Below are 25,795 nucleotides of genomic sequence, written 5' to 3' on the forward strand. Positions count from 1 at the left end.
TTCTGCTCAGAATCTGCTCCATATGGGATCCCCTCTTAGGCCTGCTCCAGACCTATCTCCGTACCTCAGACAGAGGACCAAGGAGGACAGAAAGTATCAGGTTCTGCAGTGAGGGAGAGCTCTTAGAACTTTCAGCATGACACACAGGCCCTCTTTGTGATGGAGGTGCTAGGTTGGTCTACTATATATTTCACTGAGGATGATCAGGTGTTTTGTCAACAGGTTAATGATCAACTAAAACTGAAAATCTTTGCACCTTTACAACATTTTTCTGTCCTTCCTACAGTGCCTGCAATACCTCCTTCACGTGCTGATGTGGTACTCCTCAGCTGTCTTCTCATCTCCCTAGATTCTCACCATCCTGCACCTGCAGACTGTAAGTGAGCTGCCATACATATTGCACTGCTACAAGCATGTCCCAACCGAGGGGGGCCACACCACAGTGATGGGGTAAGTGTGGAAGTATCCATCGCTTGAAAATCTCAAGCTGAAGCCCTAGATTTTGAAGGTTCACTTTTAGAGGGTGTGCAGCCCTCATTCCTGAATCTTTGTTCCTGCCCTGGAGGACACAGTAGACTAAAGTCACTTACTAAGTCTTGTTTTGTTTCCAAACAAATCCTAGCGCTTTAAGCACACTTTTTGTTTGTCATATTTATTTAAAGAGTAAGACAAAAGGGGCTGTCTTTATGTTCCCTGTATATCTTTCAGCATTTTGCCTAGCCCAAGCAGGAATGCTAGTATTTATATTCTCTATATTTCACAGAGTATTCTGTGGCCAGAGGGTCTATGTATTATTGTTATTTTTGGTCCAGCTTTCAGGGCCTGCATATTGCCAACAGCTTTTTTTGTAAGGAGACAGTAAAAAACTTTGCATTTGACAACATGTCTGTGTCTCTTGACTCAGTGCACTTCTGGAAAGTCCTCTCCTCTGGTATTCACACTATATCATCCTCCACCACAAGACAATTTAAAATAAGATATTCCCAGTCCTGCCAGCTTTCTCTAAACAAAGCCCGTGAGCTGAGAATGAGCTCAGTACATACATGATGTGTATTGGCATAGACATGCCAATGGGACGGGAGCGGTTAGGGTAATTTGGGATATCCTAGGACACCTTGGGGAGAACTGTGGATCTCTCTCTGTCTTCCAGCTGGCCTTCCTTCAGGGATCTTTCTTCCTTCTCCATTCATTTCAATAATGCACTTTCACTCATCAGCCTTCACAGCCCCCAAATAAAACCCTGAATAGAAAATGTCTGGGCAGCAAGCTGTCCTATTCCTGCTGCTGCCACAGAGAAATGGGGTGAGGGGGCAAAAGCAGAAATTGATTCTCCATGAGGTGGTGGCTTGAGCTGCATCTGCCTCTGGAACAGCCAGTGCATGCCCTCTAGCAAAGGTACAACAGGGGTTCTGCTGCAGCAGGGAGCTGCCTTTTTTGTTTATACCCAGAGCTGGCCCTGATCCTGATAAGGACAAATGTGACATTCTTGTATCTTTAGAATGGATAAATTCTGTATTTGTTGAAGCTATGAGTCAGTTAATGTGAATAAAATCTACGTGAGAATACACACCTTGGAAAAAATGACTAATCACACACTGTTTTAAAAGGCACCTAAATGAATAACAGAGGAACGTGAAATTCTTATGTGGAAGTGTCCCTATAATGTAATTTAAATACCATTTAAATATCACTAAATCTTTGAATATTGTATGACATTTTAGAAGCATTCAGGTGCCTAATTCCCTTTAATATCACAGACTATGATGCACACAAATATCTTCGCAATTTGTGCATAAGTTCTCAAATGTATATTAGCTCTGAAAATACTGCTTAGGCTTGTGGTTTTGTTGTTGTGAACTTTTATTCACAGGCTGCCTGTCTTTACAAAACAATTTTCCACCAGTTGTTAGCTTTTTTTATGTTTAAGCATTTTGAATAGTTTTGTTTGTCCTCAGTGTAACTAATCTCACAGATGGATTATTATTAGGCTTGCAGAATTTGTTTACATTTATAAATCTTTTCTGTCATAGCTGAAACATTTTTTGAGGGAAGAAGAAAGTTTCTGCTGAAAAACTCCCTTTCTTGATATAAAATGTATTTCTGTTTTGTTAGGAGGAGGCCATATGCCCTGGCTTAGGCTGGCATGAATGAGTGTGTGGCTGCACGTATGGTACACAATGCCCTTTTTTTGGTAATTTTCTTAATCTCTCCCAGTCTCTGCTCCTTTTATATCCACAAACTTTAATAAGCTGAAAGAGAAATCCTGTGAAGGGTGGAACTTTCAAACCAAAAATGCAGTACTTGAAATGAAACAGAATGATCTCATCCATCCCTAATTTTTAGTGCCTTTTCTATGCCTAGTAGACAGCTTTACTTTTATAAAACTTGAGTCCTTGTCAGCCTTGAAAATACTACTTATTGACTTTAAGTCACTTGTATTTACTTTAAGCAATTGCCTCTTGTGTATGTCCATACACAATAACTTTCCAAACAAAATGTCAAGTATTTTTTATGTTTATCAAGAGCTCTAATTTCAATGTCAAGCTATTCTCCAACTGTGCACAAGTGAAGGAAAAGTTTTTCAATGTACTATGTACAGTTTTGCACTCCTATACATCTGACATTAGAATAATGCACACTGGGTTTGATCCAACAGAGAGCAGCTTTTGTGACTGTTGATCCTGGACATTTCAAGGGCCCCCCAGGCTCTAGTCAAAAAGTCTACTTTTGACTCTGATGGGAGAAAAGTTCTTCCTTCCATGGCAGCAGACTGCCAAATTATGCATCCCATGCTGGCTCTTTCCTGACTGGCACTGCATAATAGCTGTGGTAAAGATTTTAGTCTTTACCTCTAAAGCCAATTTGGCATGAAAGATTGATAGGCAGATGACTCAAAACCAAATGTAGTATTTCATAAGCGAACATATGCAGGAAGAGCTGCCGAGTGCTTTCCCCTTTTGCGCAGTAAATGAACTAACTAGCCAAATGCATTGTTAGGTATCTGTTAAAGGGCTTTTGTTTTCCCATAAATAACCCCTGCAAGTTTTGAAAATGAAATCAGCCGTCACAAGCAGGCTTTTGGAAGTGTCACCAGAGCTGAATGCAGTCAGCATGCTCAAGAAATCATTTGTCATGATTCAATCAATGGGCCAGAGCAAAAATCTAAAGAAAGACAGCGGCAGAATAAAACAGCTTCAGGTTCCATGCATACGATCAATTCAAAACACGATTAGTCCAGCAACAATTACATACTTATAGTGCCCTGCATATTAAAGAAAAAAATAATTACTGAAGTGGGAAGAATGTTATATTTATCAAAATAAGCAGAGCATAGCTGCAGCCAGAGATGTAGGCAGCAAAAGGAAATTGCTGGGCTGCTTCTGTAGATACCTTCCAGTGCTGTGGATCCAAAGCTGGAATAGGTCCCTGATTCACTGAAGTACTTAAGCATGTGTTTCATTCCCAGTGAGTTCAAAGAGACTTAATCTTGTTCTTAAAGTAAGCATCTGCTTAAATGTTTAGCTGAATGAGGGCCTACCACCTTGATCCCATTTTTATTGGAAACATCCAGTGACTTCCATGACTGCAGAATTAGACTCTTAAATAGGACTTGCAGAACTGTGGATCTGGGCCTTAGTCGTTCACCTATTTTGCTCTAAGCATCCTTCCTGAGTAGGGGCTGTCCTGTCCACCAGCAATACTTACTTATCCAGCCTTGGGATAGTTAATGGAACAAGGAATATCCTTACTAGAAATCTTCTCAGCTTATTAGGATGATAGAGCCTGACTCAGCAAAGTACTTGAGCATGACTCCACAAGCTGGATAATAAAATCGGGTTGGTGTTGGTCTGGGAATGCTCTGAATAAATAACATGGTTCCCAGTTACTCCCAGTCCGTTTTCCCACATGCCAGATTTCCAGCTACCAGAACACGATTAAGTGGAACAAGGTCATAAGGCTCATGGGGTCGCAGAGCAAGAGAGGCTCTGGCGTTTTGCAAAGATTCAGACCGAAGGCCATGCTGCAGGGCTGAGCGAGGTGGAAGCAGTTGTGAAAGTGTCACGCACGGCACGCAAGATTTGACAGGTCTGTGAGCAGCCCCATTAAAGTCAATGAGAACGAAACACACGCTTTGCTCTGCGGAGATGGGATTACTCATGCGCCTAAAATTAAACATGTGGTTAAGTGCTTTGCTGAATCAGGGCCAGAGAGATGGAAAATGAGTACTGCCAGTACTGATTCTCCCCAATCTTCTTTTCCACACAGCTGCCTGCTGACGCCTGCTGACTTTTTTGTAAATAAGTACTGTAGCTATAGTACTTTATTAATTACTAAAAGAAACTGGGCCATAACCAAAGTCCTGGCCTCACTGAGGTCCTACTTAGAGAAAGCTTCCATTAACACCAACTTAAGATTTGACTCCGTGATCATAAAAATGGGATTCTGTAGCATAAGAACAGAATTGTTCCTAATATAATGGATGGAGATGAGGTTTCCTATGGCAGAACCAAATTGGTGGGAAAGTATAACTGGCAGACAAGTCCAAAGGGAAGGTAAATTTTCTGCTGGGAAATATACAGTAGAGAGCTTCTTCCGCACTTTTCTTTTGTGTGCAGTTAATCAGTTAACTTGTCAAATCTTTTAGCAGGAATTGGCTTTCATTTTACCATAAATAACTCTTACCATATCTGAAAAAATGAAATACGTTTGTGTGCAACAGATTTATTATTAACACATTTGCTCATTTAACAGGTCTGGTAATAATTATTAATTTGATTCATCATACAAAAGATTTGTGGTCACATCAAATTGTTTCTTTGATTTTAAAACCAAAAATGCAAGCTAGAGTGTGGAATCCCTGTTTGAATCAGGGAAAATGTCACATGTGTGTGTTCAACATAAAAGACTGTTCATATGACAAGCATCTGGAATTTATGTTACATAAATTTGGTAAATCACCATATTCTTACATTTCCTCACCACTTTCAGAATGATATTACAGGAGTTACATTAAACCTTTTTTTTTTAGAATAGGTTATACTTCCTCTGTCCATGTAAACATCCCATGAGAAAACAACTGAGACAAGGTATATCATATAAGAATATGCGATACTATATAGCTTAATAAACTGTGTATTTTATTTTTGTGTAAATTATAAATCTATAGATTTTCTGATACACACCAATGATAGAGCTTTTCTGTGCATTTTTTTACCGTTGGAAATGTGGGCATTTGATCTTTCTAACTGAAATAAGCAGTGCAAAATAGACAAGATCAAGACTTTTAGAAAGCATCGTCTTCCCCTCTCACAGTGCAACTAAGTTTAAAAGATTTTAATATTGCATAGCATGTGGTTTGTTCTGTTAAGTTAAATCAATATCAGAGTTAAGACTGAGGAATTCCGAGAATTTTTGCACAAGTCATTTAATTTATCTGTTTTTCCACTTGTCAGTCTATAAAATAGTGTATTACTAATAATTGCCTTTGAACCAATGCAGTAAAATGGAGTTTGATTTGTAAAAAGCTTGAAGATATTAGATGAAAAATTATATATAAGTACAAATTATTATATCTACTATATATTAAATATAATATATAGTCGACAATATGTTGTAATAATAATAATACACAACAATCCTTGGAAAACATGGCGTCTTTCATTACTGCCAGTAGATCTGTGTGTACAAGAGGAGATACTCCAGCTACTTGCTTTTTAATAGAGAAAGTAAGTTGCCAGGCTGGACACTTATCAGGCAGGTTTTGCTAAATACGGACTAACCCCAGGAAATACAGAACTGGACACATACTTCTGCCATGCTCCAGTGGTCCATAAAACCTCTGCAACCATACTTCAGTGTTGAACTCCTTCTTTCTTGGTTCTTGCCTTGATAATCATCATGGAAAGAGCAAGCCTAGACTGTTGGTCTGGGTCGTTTTTTGTCAATCCTCACGTATTAAATGCACAGATATTAGGTCTCTGGTGTTTTAGGTGTAAGGGAGATGCGCACATGCCATACACATCAGGGAAGAATTAATGACCCTTCCCAAAAAAAGCAGAACCCAACTCTCACAATGTCCACATCATGCAGGAGTCACTTTTCATTAGCCATTGTGCCCACACGTACATTTACCCAGTTGAAGTCCGAACATCGAAAGAGACAGCTCTGTGTTAAACTTCTTGCCTCTAACTGATAGCTGAACAACTTGGTGGCTAAAACTCAAAAAGGCTGCTGTCTATCAGACCTCCCTGTGGAAGAGCAGACCTGGGAGCTGGTGTTTGCTTTTTTTTGGCTGTCAAAAATTCACCTTAAGCTGAGTTCAAGTAAAATGCCTTTTAAAAAATACACTTTTTTTTCTGCATTACTGTCTATGAGGGAATGAAGAGTGTTCAGGGAAATCAATCCGGGAGAGATGGCAGAGGCTTTTTTGTGAATGTATGTGACTAAATTAATATTAAAGTGACCATAACTTTTACATGACCAGCTCACTCTGGAAGATAATGATATTTGGATCAATCAGCTAAAAGCCCTGGGAGGAGATAAAAAGGAACAATGCTGCACTGTGCCGAGCAGCAAGGGATGCCCAGGCATATCCCAGTGGAAGAACTGGCCTGTGACAGTTTACATCTGGCACTGGACTATGTAATTTCTCTCTGCCTACATCACCATCATCTTCTCCCCCACTCCCCCTAACCATTTTACAGTGCTGGTGTGATGATCTGAGAACAGTTCTTGCAGTCTTGTGCAAGGACGTCCCAAACTGGGTAGGACAGGACCAGTGTGCAGTGGGAGGTGAGGTGTCACAGTGGGTGAAAATCTACTGTATGGGGCTAGGAGCAAGAAGCCTGCATGATTTACCCATCCCACCAGGGAAGACTGGAAGCTGGAGTACCTCTGTCTATCAGTTCTTAGAGGGATTTCAAGAAGATGAGGTCCCTCTATCTAATGTAGCTGAAGAAGCCATTTAGCCTGCGAGTCAGACAGGACATGTCAATTAAGAATGACTGAGTTTCACCGGACTGTCTGAGACTATGGGTATTCTCTGAACTATGCTGGAAAGCAATCACAAGTCATATGCCTCTGCTTGGGAAACCTGCCCGTGGAACAGTGAGATTAATTTTGGCCTGAAAAATGAAGTTCTGACGGTTTGGATTGCTATCTCACAGAGACAGTCTAGTCCGTGCCTGCAACACCCTCAGCCTACCCAGTAGTAGGTGCTGAGCTGAGCTGAGGGGTCGCAAAGCTGGATTCAAGTAATAGAAATAAAGATAGTTTCATGGATGGCCATTTTAGCTTCCTGATGAAGGGAGAGCAATACAAGAGCAGGAAGCATGAGGTAAGAACCACAAACGAAGCCCGGGCGGATGATTTGTTATGATTTAGAATCATATGAGAAGACTTGAAAGAGTGTCAACAAAATCTGGGTGTGGTAAAAGTGCATCCTAGCAGAAGGTCTTAAAACAGGCAACAAAACAATAGGAAGAGTGCATGTCGTCTAGACCAATGGCCAAATATAGGAAACCTCAATGTTTGCTTGCTCAAGCAAAAGCTGGCAGAGAAGAAGTGCCTGAGAGTGGAAACTTGCTGTGACAGCCAAGCAATGTCCAGGAGGGACCCAGACGCTTCCTCACATAGCACCAGGAATTGTGTGGGCGACCCTGGCTCTGTGTGCTCAAGGATGGATCAGGAAAGATGCCAGCAGTGAAAGCAGCATCCCTGGGGGAGTGTGTGCGAGGGGAGAAAAGCAGAGTGGCAGGAGGAAAAGTCAGACCTAGACACAAATATCCATTCTGCAGCCCCCATCACACCAAATGGTCTGTAAGATCAATCGGGGACTGAAAACAGCTTGTCCTGCAAATGACCTTACGAAGGAGAGCAGCTGGCTAAGGGCTCTCTGTCAGTTAAGGAAAACAGGAGTCCTTGGGTTTATAACAGTAAGCAACTGAAGTCTGTAGATGCTCATCCCTGCAGCACCTTCACCCAGTCATGAAGAGGAAAATCCGAGGGTGGCACTGGCCATGAGCCACAGAGGTCCAACTGCATGTGACTTCAGGTCAGCCTGATGACCCAACGCCTGAGGAAAGAGCAACCCTTCCTGAGATGTCCACAGACTGGAGCGATCTAACAGCTGCACAGGGCTGAATGGAAGCAATCACTAGGTGGACCAGCACAAGATAAACTTATAGCACATATGAGTGAGGCATGCTTTTTTGGTAAAAACTGACATATTGCAAAATTGAGGAAAACATGAACTATGTAACCTTGCTGTACAAGCCTTGGGTAATCCTGCTGTTCCCAGTATATGCAGTTAATCTGATGGTATAACTTCTAGTCATCTTCTCTGCATGGGCTGAGCGGCTGGAAGGCTGCAGTGTGAGATCTGTCAGAACATCCCTACAGAAAAGCATTGCCTTTTTCCATTGCCGCTAGCAACTTAGTCTTGCCTGAAACCATGTGCAGCAGAAGCATTTGGTATTTTGCCAAACCAAAACGGAACGGGTGTTATACCCAAACTGCTTGGAAGAATTTACCTCCCTTTGTGTTTCATGCATACCTCTACAATGTACCCAGAGTGCCATGGAGGCGAAAGCAAAATCTGTATGCGAGTCAGAGAGCAGATTGACACTGAAAAGTGGTGGAAGCTGGCTGGATTTGGCTGAAAAAACAGTGTGGAAATGGAGACAGGCACTAGTACCCAGTCCGGTGCCAGCCAGCAGTGATAAGGAAGGAGTGACCACCGAGGGGCAGCATTTTCCTAATAGTTTTGTCAGGTTGTTTCTAAGGCCTGCTGCCCTACCACCCCTACATCACCATTCGGGTATCTGAAAGTAAAATGGCAGCTTTGTGCAAATGGCCCCGAGAGCCTGTAGATGCCAGTCAACATGGGAGCGCTCAGCGCTGGCCTCTTCTCTAGGAGCCGGACACTGGAGAGAGAGGTCACCGAGTCTGGAGAAGGTACGTGAAGTGCCCCGACTAACACTGTGAAGTTGGAGTGAAGGAGAGTGCCATTGATCAATATTTTATACTTAAATGTGATGAAGTGTAAAAGTGTGATTAATGGGGCAATTAAATTCCCTTGCTTCCAGCAGAGACCTGTACCTGCATTTTCAGGGGTTTTTTCAGTACCATAATGTTTAGCTAGTTTAAAGGTACTCCTTAATTTCATTTTGAGCTTTTATCCCAATTTTACGGAGATATGGTGAGAAATTATGTCACATTGTCAGCAAAAACTATTAGATTATGATCCGTTAATCACCCATATTGAGCATTAAGGCCCTGATTCAGCAATGCATTTAAGTGTGTGCTGAATTTTAATTATGTGCGAAGACCATTGTTATTCAGAAAAGTGTTTAGGCGTGTGCTTATATGTTTTGCTGCACTGAAGCTTGAGAGCAATAAGAAGGCATCTGGCACTTACCTAAGAGCAATCAAGGGTGAGTCATAGTAGTGAAACTGAAGCTGTGACCACAGAGAGTTATTACATAGAGCAGTCTCCCAACCCTGTACTTTAATAAACAGGGAAGGGAAAGATCTGCTTATCCCAGTCTTCAGACTCCTGAAGTGTCTTTTTTGCAGGTTGAAACCACGTTATTTTACCATGGTCCTTTCATTTCTTGTCAATCGAGGATGATGAATATGGGAATGGTTTTTTTCACTGTGCTTTCCACCGGACAAATAATTCCCAGCACGCGATGGTGACTGTTGAACAAACTCCTGCTGTAAAACCAATTGAAAGGCTCCCATTGATTCTAAGGAAAGCTGCTTCAGGCCCTGGGTGCGTCACTGCACGGGCAGCTCCAGTCTCAGCACTTCTTGTCTTCCCTCTGTAATGTGCAGTAGCAGGTCAAGGTCTCCCAGCCAGTGACTAACAAATACTTAGATGGCAGAATCACTTCCCGACCCTAAAGTCTGCTGACAGCAGGCTGCTGCCTCTTTCTAGTGGTTTCTTTCTTTCTAACCGTTGCAGTCATCAGTGCGAGCTACCCCAGGTACCCCCAGCATGGCAGAACTGTCTCGAACAGGACTTTGCTCTGGCAAGCCCTGTACCTGGATGTGAGGCACCACTGCTCCGCTTGCTTGAGCCATGGTGCTAAGGGAAGAATTTAACCCCCTGTCAACCCAGAGTAATAAATGAGATAACTCTTCAACTGATTATCAGCTGCTTTACCTGCAATGCCCAGGACTGTTTAACTCTTACTATGACTGATTAAAAAACATAATGGAAAATTGATTTTTTTTCTGCTTTATAGGGGGAAAATCGATGCAGATTAAGAACAGGATAAACAGCGAAAGGGAAGAAATACGACTGCAAATTCCACTGGACCCAAGGCCAAAACCAAGAGTATATATTCTAAACTGCAGGAACACACACTTTCTAAAGCCTCCTAAGTTTTTCCACTGGTAAAATAATCTCAAACAAACTTGAAAGCAGATTGAAAATAGATGGGGTGTCTCTAAGTGAAGAGAGACAGTTATCCTCTGCACCTGCTAACAAACACAGTCCCTTTTTGTTACGAAATGCCTCTAACTTAAAATACTGCCTGAAAGTAAACTCCTTCATCAATTCATCACGAATTCTTCAAAGGCATTTTGGAAGTCTCTCTAAACCATTGGCTTTATTGTGGCTTTATTTAGGATTGAGAGAGAATGTTGCAATCAGAAAGAAAGAAAGAAAGACAGACAGTGGAAATGATTACCTTTCAATCCCTGTGTTTTAGAAAGAATAACATGCTTCTTTCTTGATCTGTTGTATTATATACTTACAGAATAAGATTTGACAATGTGGCATTGAACTGTAACTCTCTACCGAAGTGATATCATCCTGCATTGTATGCCAGGGACTTCTGGGCCTGGGACTTTTGTGCCCTTCCTAGAATGCCATCCTCCCTCTGTTTTTGGATTAATCACTGCATGCTCCCCTCTGTACCTTTCCAGCAAATCTGATTAATGCAAAGGGTAGGCAGCCATGCCCTCACCTCTGTGTAGTCACTTCTCTTCATTTAGAATAAAGGTTAGTTTTGACAGCAATACTAACGTTTTCTTATTATTCTTCTTTTTCTGTGCTATTTTTAAGTTCCTCAAACTCTTTCAAACAAACCTAAGTAAGTTTTCATCCTTTCTGAAGTAACACAGCCACACGTATTTATTCCTCATGTAAAGGAGAAAATGGTTGTTGCTGCAGTGCAGCACTTTGAGCATTTAAGGTCTTCTAAAGGTACAGCAGCAAGTAGCTACTTTTTCTGGGGGCAGTGAGTGTGTATCTGTTTTGGGCTGAACAGCTGAGCTTGCTGTTCAGCTTTGTAGGCCTTCTCAAATACCTCACCACTTCGCCTCATAAGGAAAGTAGTCTGGGGAAAATGTTAGGCATTACTTGTGGCAAGGATCTTCCTGGCTCCATTCTGACAACGGATTTAAGAAAACATGATTTTTAATAGTTACACAGCAAATGAAGGATGTTTGACATCTGTTTCTGTAATTCTGAGCTCCCTAAATGCTCTCAAAAATGTCCAGAAGCACTGGGGTCTGTGATAGGAACACCAGAAGAAGTAGCCCAAAAGGAATATAACTGGGAAACTGGGTACTGGGTATAATGGGTACCGGCCCCAACCACTGCTGCCTGCAGCAGGAGGACGCTGAGCACAGTGTCTCAGGAAGACCTCTCCAGCCCTGTCCTCCCCGTCTTTTGTCCATCACTGTGTGTGTTTTTGTCTACCCCTTGCCAAACTTTGAACATCAGAAAACTTACAAATTCAAATTAAATCATTTTGGCTTAAAAAGCTGCAATAAAAGAGATCATTGGAGAATATGAATCAGATAAATGTGTCCTTTTGACAATAGTTAATTTTTTCTACTGAAAAATATTTTATTATTCCATGTGTTTTGCCACTGAAGGTTTGTTTTTAGAATGCATGTTGTAGAGACCATTAGAAAATTTCTCTGAAGCCTAGTTCAAATATATGCAAAAATGAGACATTTTTCTTTTTTATGTAAATAGCATTACAGCACTTTCCCCATAGAGTGTATGGCAAAGGTGGAAAGATAAATTTACAGACATCCTATGTGAGACGTTCGGCCAGCCTAATTGCTGTGGCTTTGTACCAAAGCAATGCTGACTTAAGTGAACTAAGGATTTGACCTGTGTTCACAAAATCAGGCTTGTGACTCAGTTTCTTTTTGCTGGTAAAGCTCTGGGTTGCTATCAATATTTTTTTGAGTTTTGTTTGGTAGCTCTTTTGCCTGGCTGGTGCTGCTCTGTAGCCCTGGGGCAGGGCTTATCTGGCAGTATTCATGACTAACTTTTGTCAGGACTCTCTCAAAGTTAAAGAGAACTTTTTATTTAAGGAGAGTTAGAATTGCAAATGAAGAAACTTTCTCTTATCTGATTTCAGCTGTGACCAAGGGAAAAAAAAATGTTTCGCGGGTTGTTTGTGGGTTATTTGTACACATAGAGGGCTGTGTCACAGGAACATTTCAGCCAACTACCATCTGCTGATGATGATGGAAACTATCCAAATCAGCCCAAATTAGGCAAGTTGCTGAGACCAAACCTGATGAAGAATCTGCAGCCAGTTAAATGTTCAAAACGGCATTCTAAAAAGGGTGGTTTTCTCAAAGGCCCCCTCCTAAAATATGCCGCAATATACGACGGTGCGGTGTTGAGGGTGAGTCCAGAGAAAGAGGGATAACTCCCAGGCAATGGGAAAGAGTTTCCTGGAAACAGTTGGAATATGCCCTACGCTTTGGATGGGTCTATATGTTGTGGGTGCTGGGAACGGGGTGGAGAGCCAGGAATCATTCGGGGATATGTATTTCAGCGATGGATTGGTGAGAAATACCAAGCCAGAACAGGGGTATTAGAGCCTTTAATAACACAAGACAACAAAGCAGACATGGGAACCCACCCCTTGGAAACAGCATTTCGCATGTGCATGTGATTAATAGCTGTGGTGAAGGGTTAGTGAGTAACAGCCTGATGCCAAATGGATATCAATGGGATCAAACCATGCGTTTGGCAGATATAGGAAGGACTATTCATTGTTGTACATGGAATAAAGGAGAGTGTGCAGCAACTCCCTGAACCCCTGGTAGAGCTCTGGCACGCGGACAAGAATCTGGTTGTAACCCTGTACAACAAGGACCACGCATGTACACATGTGCTCACAATTACATGGCATGAACGTAACAAGAGAAAATTGAATATAAAATATTACAGAAAGCCAATAATTCTGGTTTATATCTTTCTTTCTCCTTGAGGCAGAAAAGAACCTGGCTATTTTAAAATCTGGGATCTATTTACATAGCCAAATGTAATGCTCTTTCTTGTGCAAAATAGGGTAGGAAGGAATTTAAAATGTCAACATTCCCTAGACCTGTTTATCTCTTTTCATGCCTCCCTCTGTATTAAGTATTAAGGAATAGACACTAGATGATAGAAACTATGACAGTTCTGCTGAAGCTATGACAAGTTATACCAGCTGCAAATATGATCCAAAATCTCTGACAATGCACCTACGCTAGAAAATATGGTTTTAACCACGTGGTACGGGAAAATCCTTTTGTCGACAGAGCAGGTTGCATCTTTCACTTGTTAGCAGATTCAGGAAACCAAACGAAAGCTTTAACACAGAAAGTCAGTATTTTCCATGAGATGTATTCAGTAGGATATCTTTGTTTTCCAAAAATTCCTAATGGAAATGGGAAGCACAACATTCTTTTTACCAACTTTATCTATAAATTATAATGAAAAACAGTATCATGATGCTAAATTCTCCCAAAGGTCATTAGAGACTGATCAAAGTCCAAGTTTGCTGTTACCAGTGCAGCAAGACCTTGGTATAAATGGGCCAGTTTGATGATGGTAAAGTTTATGGGAGCTAAAGCTAGGTATATTTTCCCAAGCAAACAAAGTAGGCAAATATTACTAGAAAAAAATTAAGGAAAGATTAAATAAATTACAATGCTGCTACTTGGCAAAACACAGGGAATTCTTTCCCCTGCGCTAATGTACGTGGGAGAAAAAAGCGCCTGAGCAGGGTCTCCAAAGAATTTTATTTTTGGTGTGTACACTGGAGATTATAAACTTCACTTCATTGCATCCTATGGCACACACCAGTGCAACTGGAATCCAGCATCTACGCATAATAGCCTGTAGCCAACCAATCGACTGACTGATCACAGAAAGTATACAGATCTATATCTGTTGGTGTGACACAGCAGGGGAGAAATCTGGGTCACCTGCATATCCTGAGTTACTGCAGTCAGTTAAAAGCTGTAAATGCCCCACTGAACTGATCAAACTTCTGCTACAAACCTTGTGTACAAAAAACCCCTTCAAACAGTTCACGTTTTCTATTTTTCCATATTTGCAAATAAAAGAAGCAATTGCCTTAGCCCTAAATCAAAGTAGCAATGTCTTCAATCTGCTAAAAAAGTCGTAATGTCTTTAATCTGCCAAAAATTAAATTTAATGTGACTTTATTGCTGGTATGTGTTAATTATATTTTAAAGTATGGAGACAGAGGCCAACTGAGATTTCCATTCAGGATTTCATGTATACAGAGAAGATATTTCTTAAACTGAGCAAGCGGAGGAGAAGAAACAATTTAGTTCCTGCTAATTTAGTTGCTGTTTCTGCTTTATTGTTCATTAAGAACCTACAACTTGACTATCCTCTCTGGACCTGTCTACATTACAGTACAAAATGTCATTTGGTTCCAATGTTATTATGAAAAATCAAACTGACTGTGTTTAGAGGGATTCAAAGGTTTACTCCTTATAATAATTTTCCCTTGTTTATTTAACTCTTGAGAATTGTGCTTGTGCTGGTGTTAGATATGTTTTGGTAATGTTGACACGTTCTCTCTAAACTAAGAGTAATCATGGTTTTCCTGGCTTTACTTCATGCTTGTACAGCAGGAAGCCAAGACTGTACTGAAGTAAAGAAGTAAATTAGGTTATTCCATAGAAAATCTGCAGGGATTGAGGTGGAAATTACACTTGCATCTTTGGCTGGTTTTGCTCTGCTGTGGAATGAAGGTCTGATGTTGCTGCCATAGAGACGTATCATTTTTTGTCCAATTTTCACAGCCTATATCCCAGGTTGTACATTTGAAGGACAAATGAAGTAGAAGTCGACAGATCTAGACTAAAATTAAACTGTCTTTCAACATCTGCATCACAGGGGAAATGTCAGTACCCTGAAAAGTAGAGGACTGATGGACAGCACGATGACTCACTTCTTTCTATGGGAAGGAAGATGACAAGAAACAGATTTTCAGCTGTTGATGAAGCTTTTCCATCTACTGGGCAATACATCTGCCAAGAAATGATGAGAGGCAGGATATGATATACCACTCATACTCCCTGTCCTCCACCTGCACAAAATCCAGGCTGTGCGCCACAGACTTCTTGGTTATGTTGCAGGCATCCATCTGTCAAGTAGGACTTTTCTCAGAATTAACGTCTTAGGTCAAATTAATCCCTAGGATAATTCCATTGTGTTTTGTCTAAGGAAATATCAATTACTGTGAACGGAAGGATGATCTCACGATGAAAGCAAATGAATGACCGGGAATCACGGCTGGGAACTCAGATAGATTCCTCTTCTGCTACGGAGTTCCCATATGACTTCGCCAAATGGACACAAATGACAGTTGCCTCGATTTCCACCTGTGTAAAATGAGATTAATTCTAATTTACTGCCAGAGCCATCTTTTAAGGATGTGTATTTCTGTGAGCTGTTTTGATAAAAGGAACTATAAAAATAGAAAACTGGTATATTGCTATTTTTATAAAGTATGAAATAACAAACAGTAGAGAGGCTCATGTTCTGGGAGATGACAAGATGACATATCTGCAATTAGTAAGTTTACACTGTCATCTTACTCTGAACAAGAAGGATTAAAACTCTTTTTGATTTCACTTTGAGCTATCTCAAAGGACAAGGGAGATAAATATGTAAAGCAGACTAGGGTTAGTCTAGAATGGAGTAACATTAAGAAAACCATCCAGAAGAGACTGAAAACGACCTTTTGCTATGACATTGCTCTTTTACTTCAAGCAGTAATGAGCATACCACCAGAAATCAGTAAATGAGTCAACACTATCCTGCAGCAAATTAATTGACAATTGGTACTGTATAGAAAACTGGAGAATCCTTCCAAGATCTGAGATGCACCATTGTTTCTTGCTGCATATGGGTGAAGAGAGACACAAATGGTCAGTTTAGTAGATATTCCTAAATGGGAAGCTCAGGCATCTGAAAATGGAATTGGCAGAGGACAGCAAACCTAGTTATGGAGTAGGAAAAAAATCCCAGGTTTTACTTCAAAATCACAGGGGAGCAGAACCTAAGCTGAGCATTGTCTTCTTGACTATAACAGGACATTAAATCAAAAACTTCTCAAATATGATGGAAATATACGTTAAATCTCATTCAAGAACTCAACTGCAAGGAAATACCCTTTTCCTTACAATTTTTATCAGTGAACATCTTTTGGAGGTAGGTGCCTATATAAATTAGTTTGCGTTCATAAAAATAATCAATAAATAAGCTCCCTTAGCCCTCATTAGAAATGCTTTATAATTTAAAGCTCTTTGCCAGAGCTGTCAGGATTCACAATCTGCCCTTTTCTTCCACATTTGGAGTAGTCATCTGATTCCAGATTGCACGAAAGCTACATGAATGTCCTCGTTGCCAGTGTAGAAGCAATTACTCTTGCATACAATGAATAAATTAGTATTGTATTGAAATGGAATAGTTTGGATGGGAAAGCATCCTGTCATAGACTGCCTGACGTTGGCGCAGTAACTTCAGAGTTACGACATTACAGCTCGAATCCATTCTCCAGATTAGGCAAAGACACCTTGCGTCTCCTGTGTCCTTGGTTGAGGCTCCAGTTGAAAGAGAATCACCTGTGTGTTGTTTTGGACACTCCTGCCTCAGGCCTCCCAAGCACTGAGAGGCAAGAAAAGGCTTGGTTTTGATAACTGTGATACGGCTTCAGGATATGGTAAAGCTTTAAGCAGCACGACGACAGTGTCTTTTTTTGGGGGGGTTCTGAAAACATCAAGTGACAATCTGGGTTCTTTGAAACTTTAGGTTGTCTGATGTCACCTGAACACAAAAACCACACTGGCACCTACATCTAAGTCATAGAAGAATTCTCTGAAGAATGAGATATCCAAGTGCATTTATGGATTTACGTTTTAGTCCTAAAATCTTCCATAAAACGTGATATTTTTAGTCACAGCCATTGGAGTAATCATCTTCTTTGAGATATGCTCACCTGTGAGTTACACAAACACTCTTGCATATTATGTGCATACAAGAAACTTCCCTGTAACTATCTTTTTTCTTCCTAGAGAGAGTCTGTAATTAGATTAGGTCAAGTTAAAATTGCTTTGGTTTTCTCTCTCTCTCTCAGCTCTGCAGCAATACTCTAGCTCCACTGACTGATCTAAAGTAGGAACTGGTGCCTCCTGGAAATGTATTTCCTTAGGAAATGCATACAGTTAAAATCTCTTCCAAGTACTAATGCAAGTCCTGCATGTGCTTGGTTTTTCTGCATGTGTTTAGTTTTTACTGTCCTATTTAATGCGGATTTCCATGAGATTTTACTGTTTTGCAGTGGCAGCTTATTTTTACTTTGGTTGTCATTGCTGATGTTGTTATTATCATAGCATGAGCAAAAGAAAAAAAAAGAGGCAATTTCTTACAGAAAGCAGAAATGCTGGTCTCTTTGAGAATTAATATGATCTTGTCAGCATGACAGGAAAACAACAGCTTAGATCCCACTCCACAAAATTAAACAACTTTACCTCTATGTATCAGTGAGTAATTCTGAGAGGCACTTGGCTAAAACATTCTTCTTTACACCATTTTCTCCTACTTTTGATAAAGTACTCATTCATGTCAGTATTCAGCTAACTTGGTTTCCTTCCTTAGATAACACCAGCTTATCTTTAACTGCTAACAACAGCAACTGTGTGGGTGTTTGATGCACCAAAGTTTACATTTCTGGGGCTCATTAAGTCACATCTTTGGATGTAATTTAGGTTGTTCAGAATTATGCACAATATGTGTTATGACATTTATTTGATGGTATCAGTAACATTTAATATCTAGTTACCTCATTCTAATAAAAAAATCTCAGCAGCTTTCAGGGGGCTAACCTTCCTCTTCTCAGACGCTTTGCGGAAGTTGGCACAAATATTTTCTACAAGCTCCAGCAAATGAACCCTGTATATAGAAATTGAAGTGTCTAATCTAATCTGTTGAGGGATCTGCACCACATGCATTACCCTGACATTTAAGGTCTCATAGTCAGTGACCGGTTAACCAAATCTGTCACTGTGACAGACATGTATTTCTACATGCTGTGCCACAACTTAATCTTTCAGGCACAGTTTAGGTGAAGTATATTGCAGCATACTGACTCAGAGTCTATAATGTCTTTGATAAAGAAATTTCCAGATTGGTATTAAACCAGATCACTTTTGATTGGCATATTTGCAATAAAGCACGTGAATTTGTCTTCTGAGCTATACACAATAGATCAGCTGTTAGACTGCTTAACCCAGTTATCTTTACAATTACTGTTATTATTAGGTGTTGTTACAACCCTCCACCTCTTCCCTTTTCCCTGATACCAGAGTCTGTGACAACGACTTTCTGGAAGTGAAGGTTATTTTGTAAATGGCTGCTTAGTGACACATCTGAACTTCTAAATTACCTCTTTTGATACCTTGTGATTACTGTACGTCACACTGTAAATCTGCTATGAGTCAGAACGTTATCTGACATCTCCGGATGATATAGTAAAACATAACGTTGTTCATAACTCCAGGGCATTTATTACTTTTAACTAACCGAGGAACAGAAGGAATTCCCCTATCACGCTTTGATTTCTACCATCTTGTTTCCTTCTGCAGTGTTGTTTGCTTAACAAGGACAATAATTTTTCTGTTGAATTTGTCTCTGGCTTTCTGCACTGGCTCTTTCCACCTGTTGCCTCCAGCTTGGTCTGGTGTGCGGAGCCCCAGAGCTGACAGGTGGGGTGGTACATGCATACGTTGCCGTCTCTTGCTTTCTACAAAGCAGGTTTTCTCCATCAGAGAAAGCTCTTGTCGTTGGGAGAACACTTATCCTTTGTTTATAAAGAGAAATGTTTCTGCAAGGTGCACACTTTGTAGACTCTCGTGAGAGCAGCTAAATCCACTTGGACAGGCTGGTGGAGCACTAATGCTACTACCTCCAGCCATCCTGGAGCACCGGGGAAGTCCAGCGGAGCAGGCACTCTCTGCACAGTCCACACTTTTCGTCCCACCCTTTCTTGACATTCAGTTTTATTAGCCAGAGTCAGGCTTTGTTAAACTTTTTCCCTGGAGGATTTGTTTTGCTTCCAAAGCTTTCCTGCCAGCTCTCATCTACCCCAGCCAGTAGTCCTGCCCCTTTGAAGAAAAAATCCATATACTTTTGATGGAGAACAAGAGACTTCTGCCACCGTGACTCAGCAGCAATTATACTGCTTTTTATGCAGAGTTTATTAGAAGGTCCAGAGAAGGAGCTGTGCAAACGTAGTGCATAACCTCAGCAATCCCGCTGCAGCAAGGACTAAGCCGTGATCATTGGGATCTTGGCAGTAGGTCCAGAAACACATTGAGAACCGGCGTTCGAAAGTAAGGATCGCAGTTCTAACAAAGCGTACCAACACTTTTAAAATCCAGGTTACTATATTCTGTGCTTCAGGCTGAAAAATTTAATGCCAGATCAATGTGATCCGCTAATGGGTTCAATAAGGCCCCTCAAAGCTTTAATATTCTGAACAAAATGCACCCTCCCCCCGTGCCTGCAATTACTGCCACTGATGGTGATAACACACACACCCTGAATCTAAGTAAAAGCAGCTGAGATGTTTGTGACACTTGGGGCAGACTTCACAGGAGCACTTTAAGCATTGCTTGAAAGAGGTCTTAATGCCCTTAATATATTTTGAGGTTGCAAAGAACAGCATTAAATAATCACATAGGGGAGAAAGAAAACTTGTTAAAAGCTCCCCGATTTATAAGACACAGCTTGATGCACAGACTCCCATTCTTCTGGGACAGCATGATGTGCCACTTGATGGAAATCATGAGGAAATAGTTATATAAAGGGCTGGCTAGCAGAAAAAGGAGGCAACATTTTAAAAACTCTCTTAAAAAAGGAAACAATCAGCTTGATGGAGCCAAACCCTTTCCATAACTTCATGCCTCTGTATCCCATGAATTATTAAAGATGGTTTCAGTGCATTATTTCCCACAGCTGGGTTTCCTGCCTGGGCCATTTATTTGTCCCACTCACACGGCACAGCTCAGGCTGTACCCACCTCACCTCCTGCAGGCAGCAACTGGTTGCAAGACTGCCCTGAGGGAGCCCCAGTTTGCGGTGCTCCTTGCTTTGGGGTGCGTTTGTGTCCAGCCCCCCTCAGGCAAGTTGCAGCGATTTACTTTGGTTTTGCTTTACGGGAAGCTGAGCAAAGTGTTCCCCATGGATGTCGACTCTGACAGCGAGGGGAATACTAGGCTCAGGGCAAGTGGGAGCGTGGAGCCCCCTCCTCTGGCATCTCATCCCATCCCCAATGGCACGGGCCCTCTCTTTCCTACTAATGAGTTTCCAGCTGATCTGTGCTGGGGGGGTGGGGTAAAAAGAAGAAAAGGGGGGAAAAGGAACAGGAAAACAACGATGCGAAAAGGAAGAAGAGAAAAGGGGAACAGAGCAAAGGGGATGAGAAAAAGAAAAAATTAAAAAGAAAAAGAAATTAGAAAAAAAAACCCAGAAGACGGAAAGAAAGAAGTCAGAGAAAAGAAAGGAAAAATGAAAACGGAGAAAGGAAAAAAGGGAAAAGCGAAAGGAAAAAAAAACCCTTGAAGAAGAGGGTTGTGCCAAGCTAGCGGCAGCAGCAGGACAAGCCCTGCCCAGCGCACGGACCAGCCGGGGCCGGGGCCGCTGCCGGTACCGGTGCGGCGCCGCCCGGGGCGCGGGGCGGGAGCGCGGGGCGGGGCGGGGGCGGAGGGGCGGGCACGGGGCGGGCCCGCACGCAGGCGCGGTGGGAGCCCGGGGCGCCCCACGCGGGCGCTCCCAGAGCCTCGGCGGCGGCGCCCGGCTCGGTAGCGAGGGGGGCGCTGGCCGGGGCCGGGTGGGAGCCGGAGCCGCGGTAGGGCCGAGGCGCCGCGGGAGAAGGGCGGTAGCCGCCGCGCCCCGCTCAGCTCAGCCGCGCTTTCTCCGCCGCTCGCCCCGCTGCCATGGGGTAGGGGGCGGCGGAGGCGCGGGGGGACGCCGTCAGGCTGCGGCCGCCGGCGGAGCGCGGAACGGCGCTCCGCGGTGCCGGGTGGCGCGAGGGGCAGCCGCGGCGGGGCTGGCGCGGCAGGCCGGACAGGGGGGGCTGCCCCGGTGCGAGCGCGGCGGCGGCAGGCGGAGAGATGATCGCGGAGTTGTTGAGCAGCGCCTTGGGGCTCGCCCTGTACCTCAACACCCTGGGCGCCGACTTCTGCTACGATGACAGGTAGGGCAGGGCGGGGCGGGGCCGGGCGGGCGGGGGTTGCCCACCTGCCGGGAGTGTGGTGGTGGCGGCGGCGGCGGCCGCTCCCCTCGGGGTGCCCGGGGCGGCGGGGGAGGGTCCCGGCGGCTCCTCGGCTCCGGGTGGCCGCGGCGGCGCTCGCCGCTCCCGGGGCTTTGACAGCTCCCGCGCGGGCTCCGTCCCCTCCGGCCGTCCCCAGCGGGAAGGGACCCGCGGCTTTAACTTCGCCTGTCCTGGGCTCGTCCCACATGCGCGGTGTCTCCCGGGCGGCGGGGTGCCCGGCCGCCTCCTGTCCCCCCCCCCCGCTCCGCCGGGACCGAGCCCCGCGCGGGAAGTTGCCGTGCGCTGTCGGGCTCCTCCGGGCGGCAGCGGGGACCGGAGCCCCGCCGACGGGGAGGGAAACAGCCGCCGCTGGGCTGGGCTGGGCTCCCTGCCCGCTCCTCTCCTGAGCGTACCTGCCTTCGGAAGGTGCTGAAAAGCGCTGTTAGCAGTCGGGGAAAATTCCAATTTGTGCCTTTTCCGCTGACTTAATCTGATCACAATTAAAGCAGATGCATAATTAAAATGTATTAGGGAGAACAGCACGCCTGGCTAAACTTATTAACCGTCCTGGGGTGTTTCATGCTCCATTGGAATTAAACCATCCAAAAAGTGAGCACGGATTGACTTTGACAGCTTTTCATCAGCCTCTCTCCTCCGTGGCGAGCGACCGCCTCCCCTGGGTGCGGGCGGGCAGCTGCCTGCGGGTCCGCGGCGCTGCTCGCTCTGCCGAGACCGTGCGGTTGGTCGGGATCCTCCGAGGTGGCGGCGGCAGCCGGCCGTCCCGCCGCCTGGGCGGCGTGGGGGGAGAGGAGGGATGCGTGTGTGTGTGTGTGTGTGTGGTACGGTGGGTCCCTGCTTCCTGGCCCAGGTTCGTGGAACCGGCCAACTCCCCGAGCAGCTGTCAGGCAGGGTTAGTGCCTTGGAGCTTTTTTGCGTGAGAGGAGGAAGGCGAGGAAACAAGGTGAGGATAAGGGATGCGCTTGGGAAGAAAAATGTTGCAGGATGAGCGGAACTTCCCGGTGCGCTGATGGCATGTGAAAGGGTCAGTTATGTCTTTGATTAGGTATTTGCCTTGGGAAATAACCTGCCTCTCCTGGACTCAATTAGTTACTAAACTTGGAATTTTCCTCCCTTACGCTGTATTACGGTGCACCTGCTGTGTTTAAGGATCTGTCACCGCCTCCAGAATACCACCCCCACCCCCCCCCGCGTTTTCAAGGGTTGCTACTATTAAACCTATTATACTCGAAGTAAATGCCAAGTGGTAGTCCTGGTCCAGGTCTCCGGCTGGGAACAGCATCAGCCGCAGAATGTGGCGATTCAGGCTTCAGTCCTTCAGGTCATTTACATGCACTTGAAGCCTTGTGAAGCAATTAAGTGGGGTTTTTTTTTAGGTTTCTGTGAGCCTTCTAATTACCTACAATGATTTTTCTTAAACCTATTTTAACATTTCAGAACTTCATTCACAAACAGTAAAAGAAAAAAATCTGCTGCTATCCTGAAATGCAAGCTCTGAGTTGGATCAGTGGAAAGCGGTGAATATTTTGACACACTGACACTGTTTTAAACCCGCTTGTTATAGTTGAGAACTGCAGGAGTTGTGGAATATTTACATAACCCTAAGTAGCATATGTTGCAATACTTAGGCAAAACTGGGCTGTTTAAGGACACGCTTATAAGCCTGTCCTGCAGGCCAGTTCAGATTGGCTAGGCATAGAAAGCAATTTGAAGTACTGCCTGGTGTTACTGATGTGGAGGTCAAGGTTACTCTTGATCTTGCCGGAGTGTGCTTTAATGCAGTTAGAAAATAGTGATTTTTTGAGAGTCATCTCGGAAAGGGTGGAAATGATAATCACACACTGTCTTTGCTAGTACTAATCCCAGACTATTTAAAAGGTGTTCTAACATACTGCTTTGTTTATGTGTTTACCTCCTAACTAAATAAAGTACTTCTCATCATTGTAACTAAGATTTAGGCATTCACTAGAGTGCTCTGAAAGCCAGTTAATGGCATTTCTGTACTCAGGGTCATCTAATTAAGATGTTTTTCAACTGCAGCACTGGAAGGGGCAAGGCAGAAATGGCTGTTGCGTGCTAGTAATTGTTGAACTAGAAAGGGTTATCTACTCAAAGAGGCAGGCTCTCAGACCCAAAGTATTCTTTTAACTGTAATCACAGAATCTTGCTGCCCCGCAGGAGCCGGCTTGAAACGTAACACTAGAAAAGGAGGTCGATGCTGGAGCTGCAGGACACAGCCCTCCATGTGGGAGATGGATCATGCTACTAACTTTAAGTGAATCAAGATTGTGCATTTAAGCTGGGAACCTGCAATGTTTTGTTTCAGGAGGGCAGCATATTGCCACAGCTTTTTCTGCTTCCTTTGCCATTATATTGAAATTACATCAGACTGTTCCTTTTTTAATATAGTGATCAAGCTTACTATATAAAGGGTGTCTGTAATTGCTTTCTGTATTTTTTTTATGTAGGTTGGGTAAGATTAAGGGGCATCGTAAAAACTTCTTATAGCAAAATCAATTTCCCAATGGTAAAACTTAATATTTTAGCGGCTGCACGGCACCAAACCAAAGTCTGTATGGACAGTGATATAACAAACTTGCTTGTAGTCTGGGGTTTATGACTCTATATCAAAGGATTCAATATTTTACTTCCCACCCTTCACCCAATTAAACTGAAATTGAATGAATTTAAAGCCTGAGGAAGTTGAGTAAGCAAATGTATACATTCTTACTTTTCATCATTAGTCTGCCTAACTTCTTTCTGGCTAGACAGATATGTGGCATGTACCTAATCAGTGCAAACATGTGATCTTTTTGATTAATTGATTTATTGATTACTCTGAGTGAAAGTGACAGCCTCTAAACCTGAGAGCCAGTGTAAAGAAGAAACACTGCTTTTTTTTTTTTTTTCTTTTCTGTGGACCTAGAAAACACAAGCTTTTGTCACCCTGTTCTCTGCTACTGTAATTCTCAAAAACAGCTGTGATATTTCTTAGTTACGTGTGTAGATTGTTAGAGGGGTATTCGTTGGGTATATGCTCCCCAACTCAAACCCTCCTTGTTCATCTAGGAACAAAGAAATGTATTTTTTTCATTCTTTTAGCTTATTTGTTTTATTTGAAGCTGGATGCTGCATGCAGTAACCCGAAAGAAGAGATGAATGCCTGAAGGGGGGGGGGGGAATATTTAGATGTTGGTCTAATGCCGCAGTGAGCTCACGTTGCTTGTTAATAAAGGTTTATTTATTGCTGAGCAAAATCATCTTGGAACTGATAACAAGGGGTAGGGAGAAATGCAATTTCCATTCCTGCGGATGTATTGAAGGTCTTGCTTGTTGCACTGTGTTAAATCCAGCTTCTTGACAGATTAAGGGGGGGCTAATCTCTGCACATGCAGTTCTTGTTTCATGCTAATATCCACCAGTATTACAGGAGGGAAACCCATTGCTGCAATTAGGCTGACACACCCGTGTAATTATTTTTCCCTGCCATTTAAGCCCCCCTAAAAGTAGGCAATTTGACCTGTGGGTGCCTTGCATTGAAGTTGTAGTTCTTCATGTGACCTGTGCTAAATGAGACAGGTCACTGTCAGTTTATAGCTGGGGTGTGGAAGATTTAGTGCTATGCGTATCTGAGGTCATGCATTGCTACAGCGAACACGTCAAAAGCAACTCATCCATTGAGGTGTTCCTTCCTACTTCCAAATGTCAGAAGAAAAGCATATTTTAAGGAGAGCGTTAGCAGGAATTTTTAACCTCGAGTGATGTGTTTTTCTCTGGCACGCTAACAGAATTGGTGCTCTGGAAAATATGTACAGATTTGTCTGTCTCCGTGTAGGACTCTTCTGTGAGATTTGGTAGCACTGGCCAACTTTCTCTAGCTTGTGCCACATTTTATTTAGTGGGCCTGAATGGGGCAGCCTGGCCGATGGTAGAAAATATCTGACAGCTTTGTTTCAAAGTCGCAGGGCAGTATTGCAGACTGCGTTGAAGAAATCCTGATAAATGCCTTCACCCTGTATTGTCAGACTTGCATCGTTTAAAAATAGGCTGAGCCCATGCACATTCGACAGTACCTCAGTTGGGTCTGCCACATGAGATTTAATCTAGCAAGTGACCCAAATACGTGCGCTAGAAGAACAAGTATAAGTACACTGGGGAAAATTGCTTGCCATCTG

The 25,795-nt window shown here is 43.1% G+C and overlaps 1 protein-coding gene across 1 annotated transcript in view; it reads left to right on the top strand.

The window, feature by feature from the left end:
• The first annotated feature begins 21,100 nt into the window (after positions 1–21,100).
• TMTC2 (transmembrane O-mannosyltransferase targeting cadherins 2) overlaps positions 21,101–25,795 on the top strand; it is a 260,172-nt gene continuing 255,477 nt past the window's right edge. The window contains exon 1 of the mRNA XM_075747904.1: positions 21,101–21,545. Coding sequence (XP_075604019.1) covers positions 21,463–21,545 — 83 coding nt within the window. The 5' untranslated portion in view covers positions 21,101–21,462. The remainder of the gene's footprint in view (positions 21,546–25,795) is intronic.

The sequence above is a fragment of the Balearica regulorum genome, chromosome 1, assembly GCF_011004875.1.
Source record: "Balearica regulorum gibbericeps isolate bBalReg1 chromosome 1, bBalReg1.pri, whole genome shotgun sequence".
NCBI classification, from domain to species: domain Eukaryota; kingdom Metazoa; phylum Chordata; class Aves; order Gruiformes; family Gruidae; genus Balearica; species Balearica regulorum.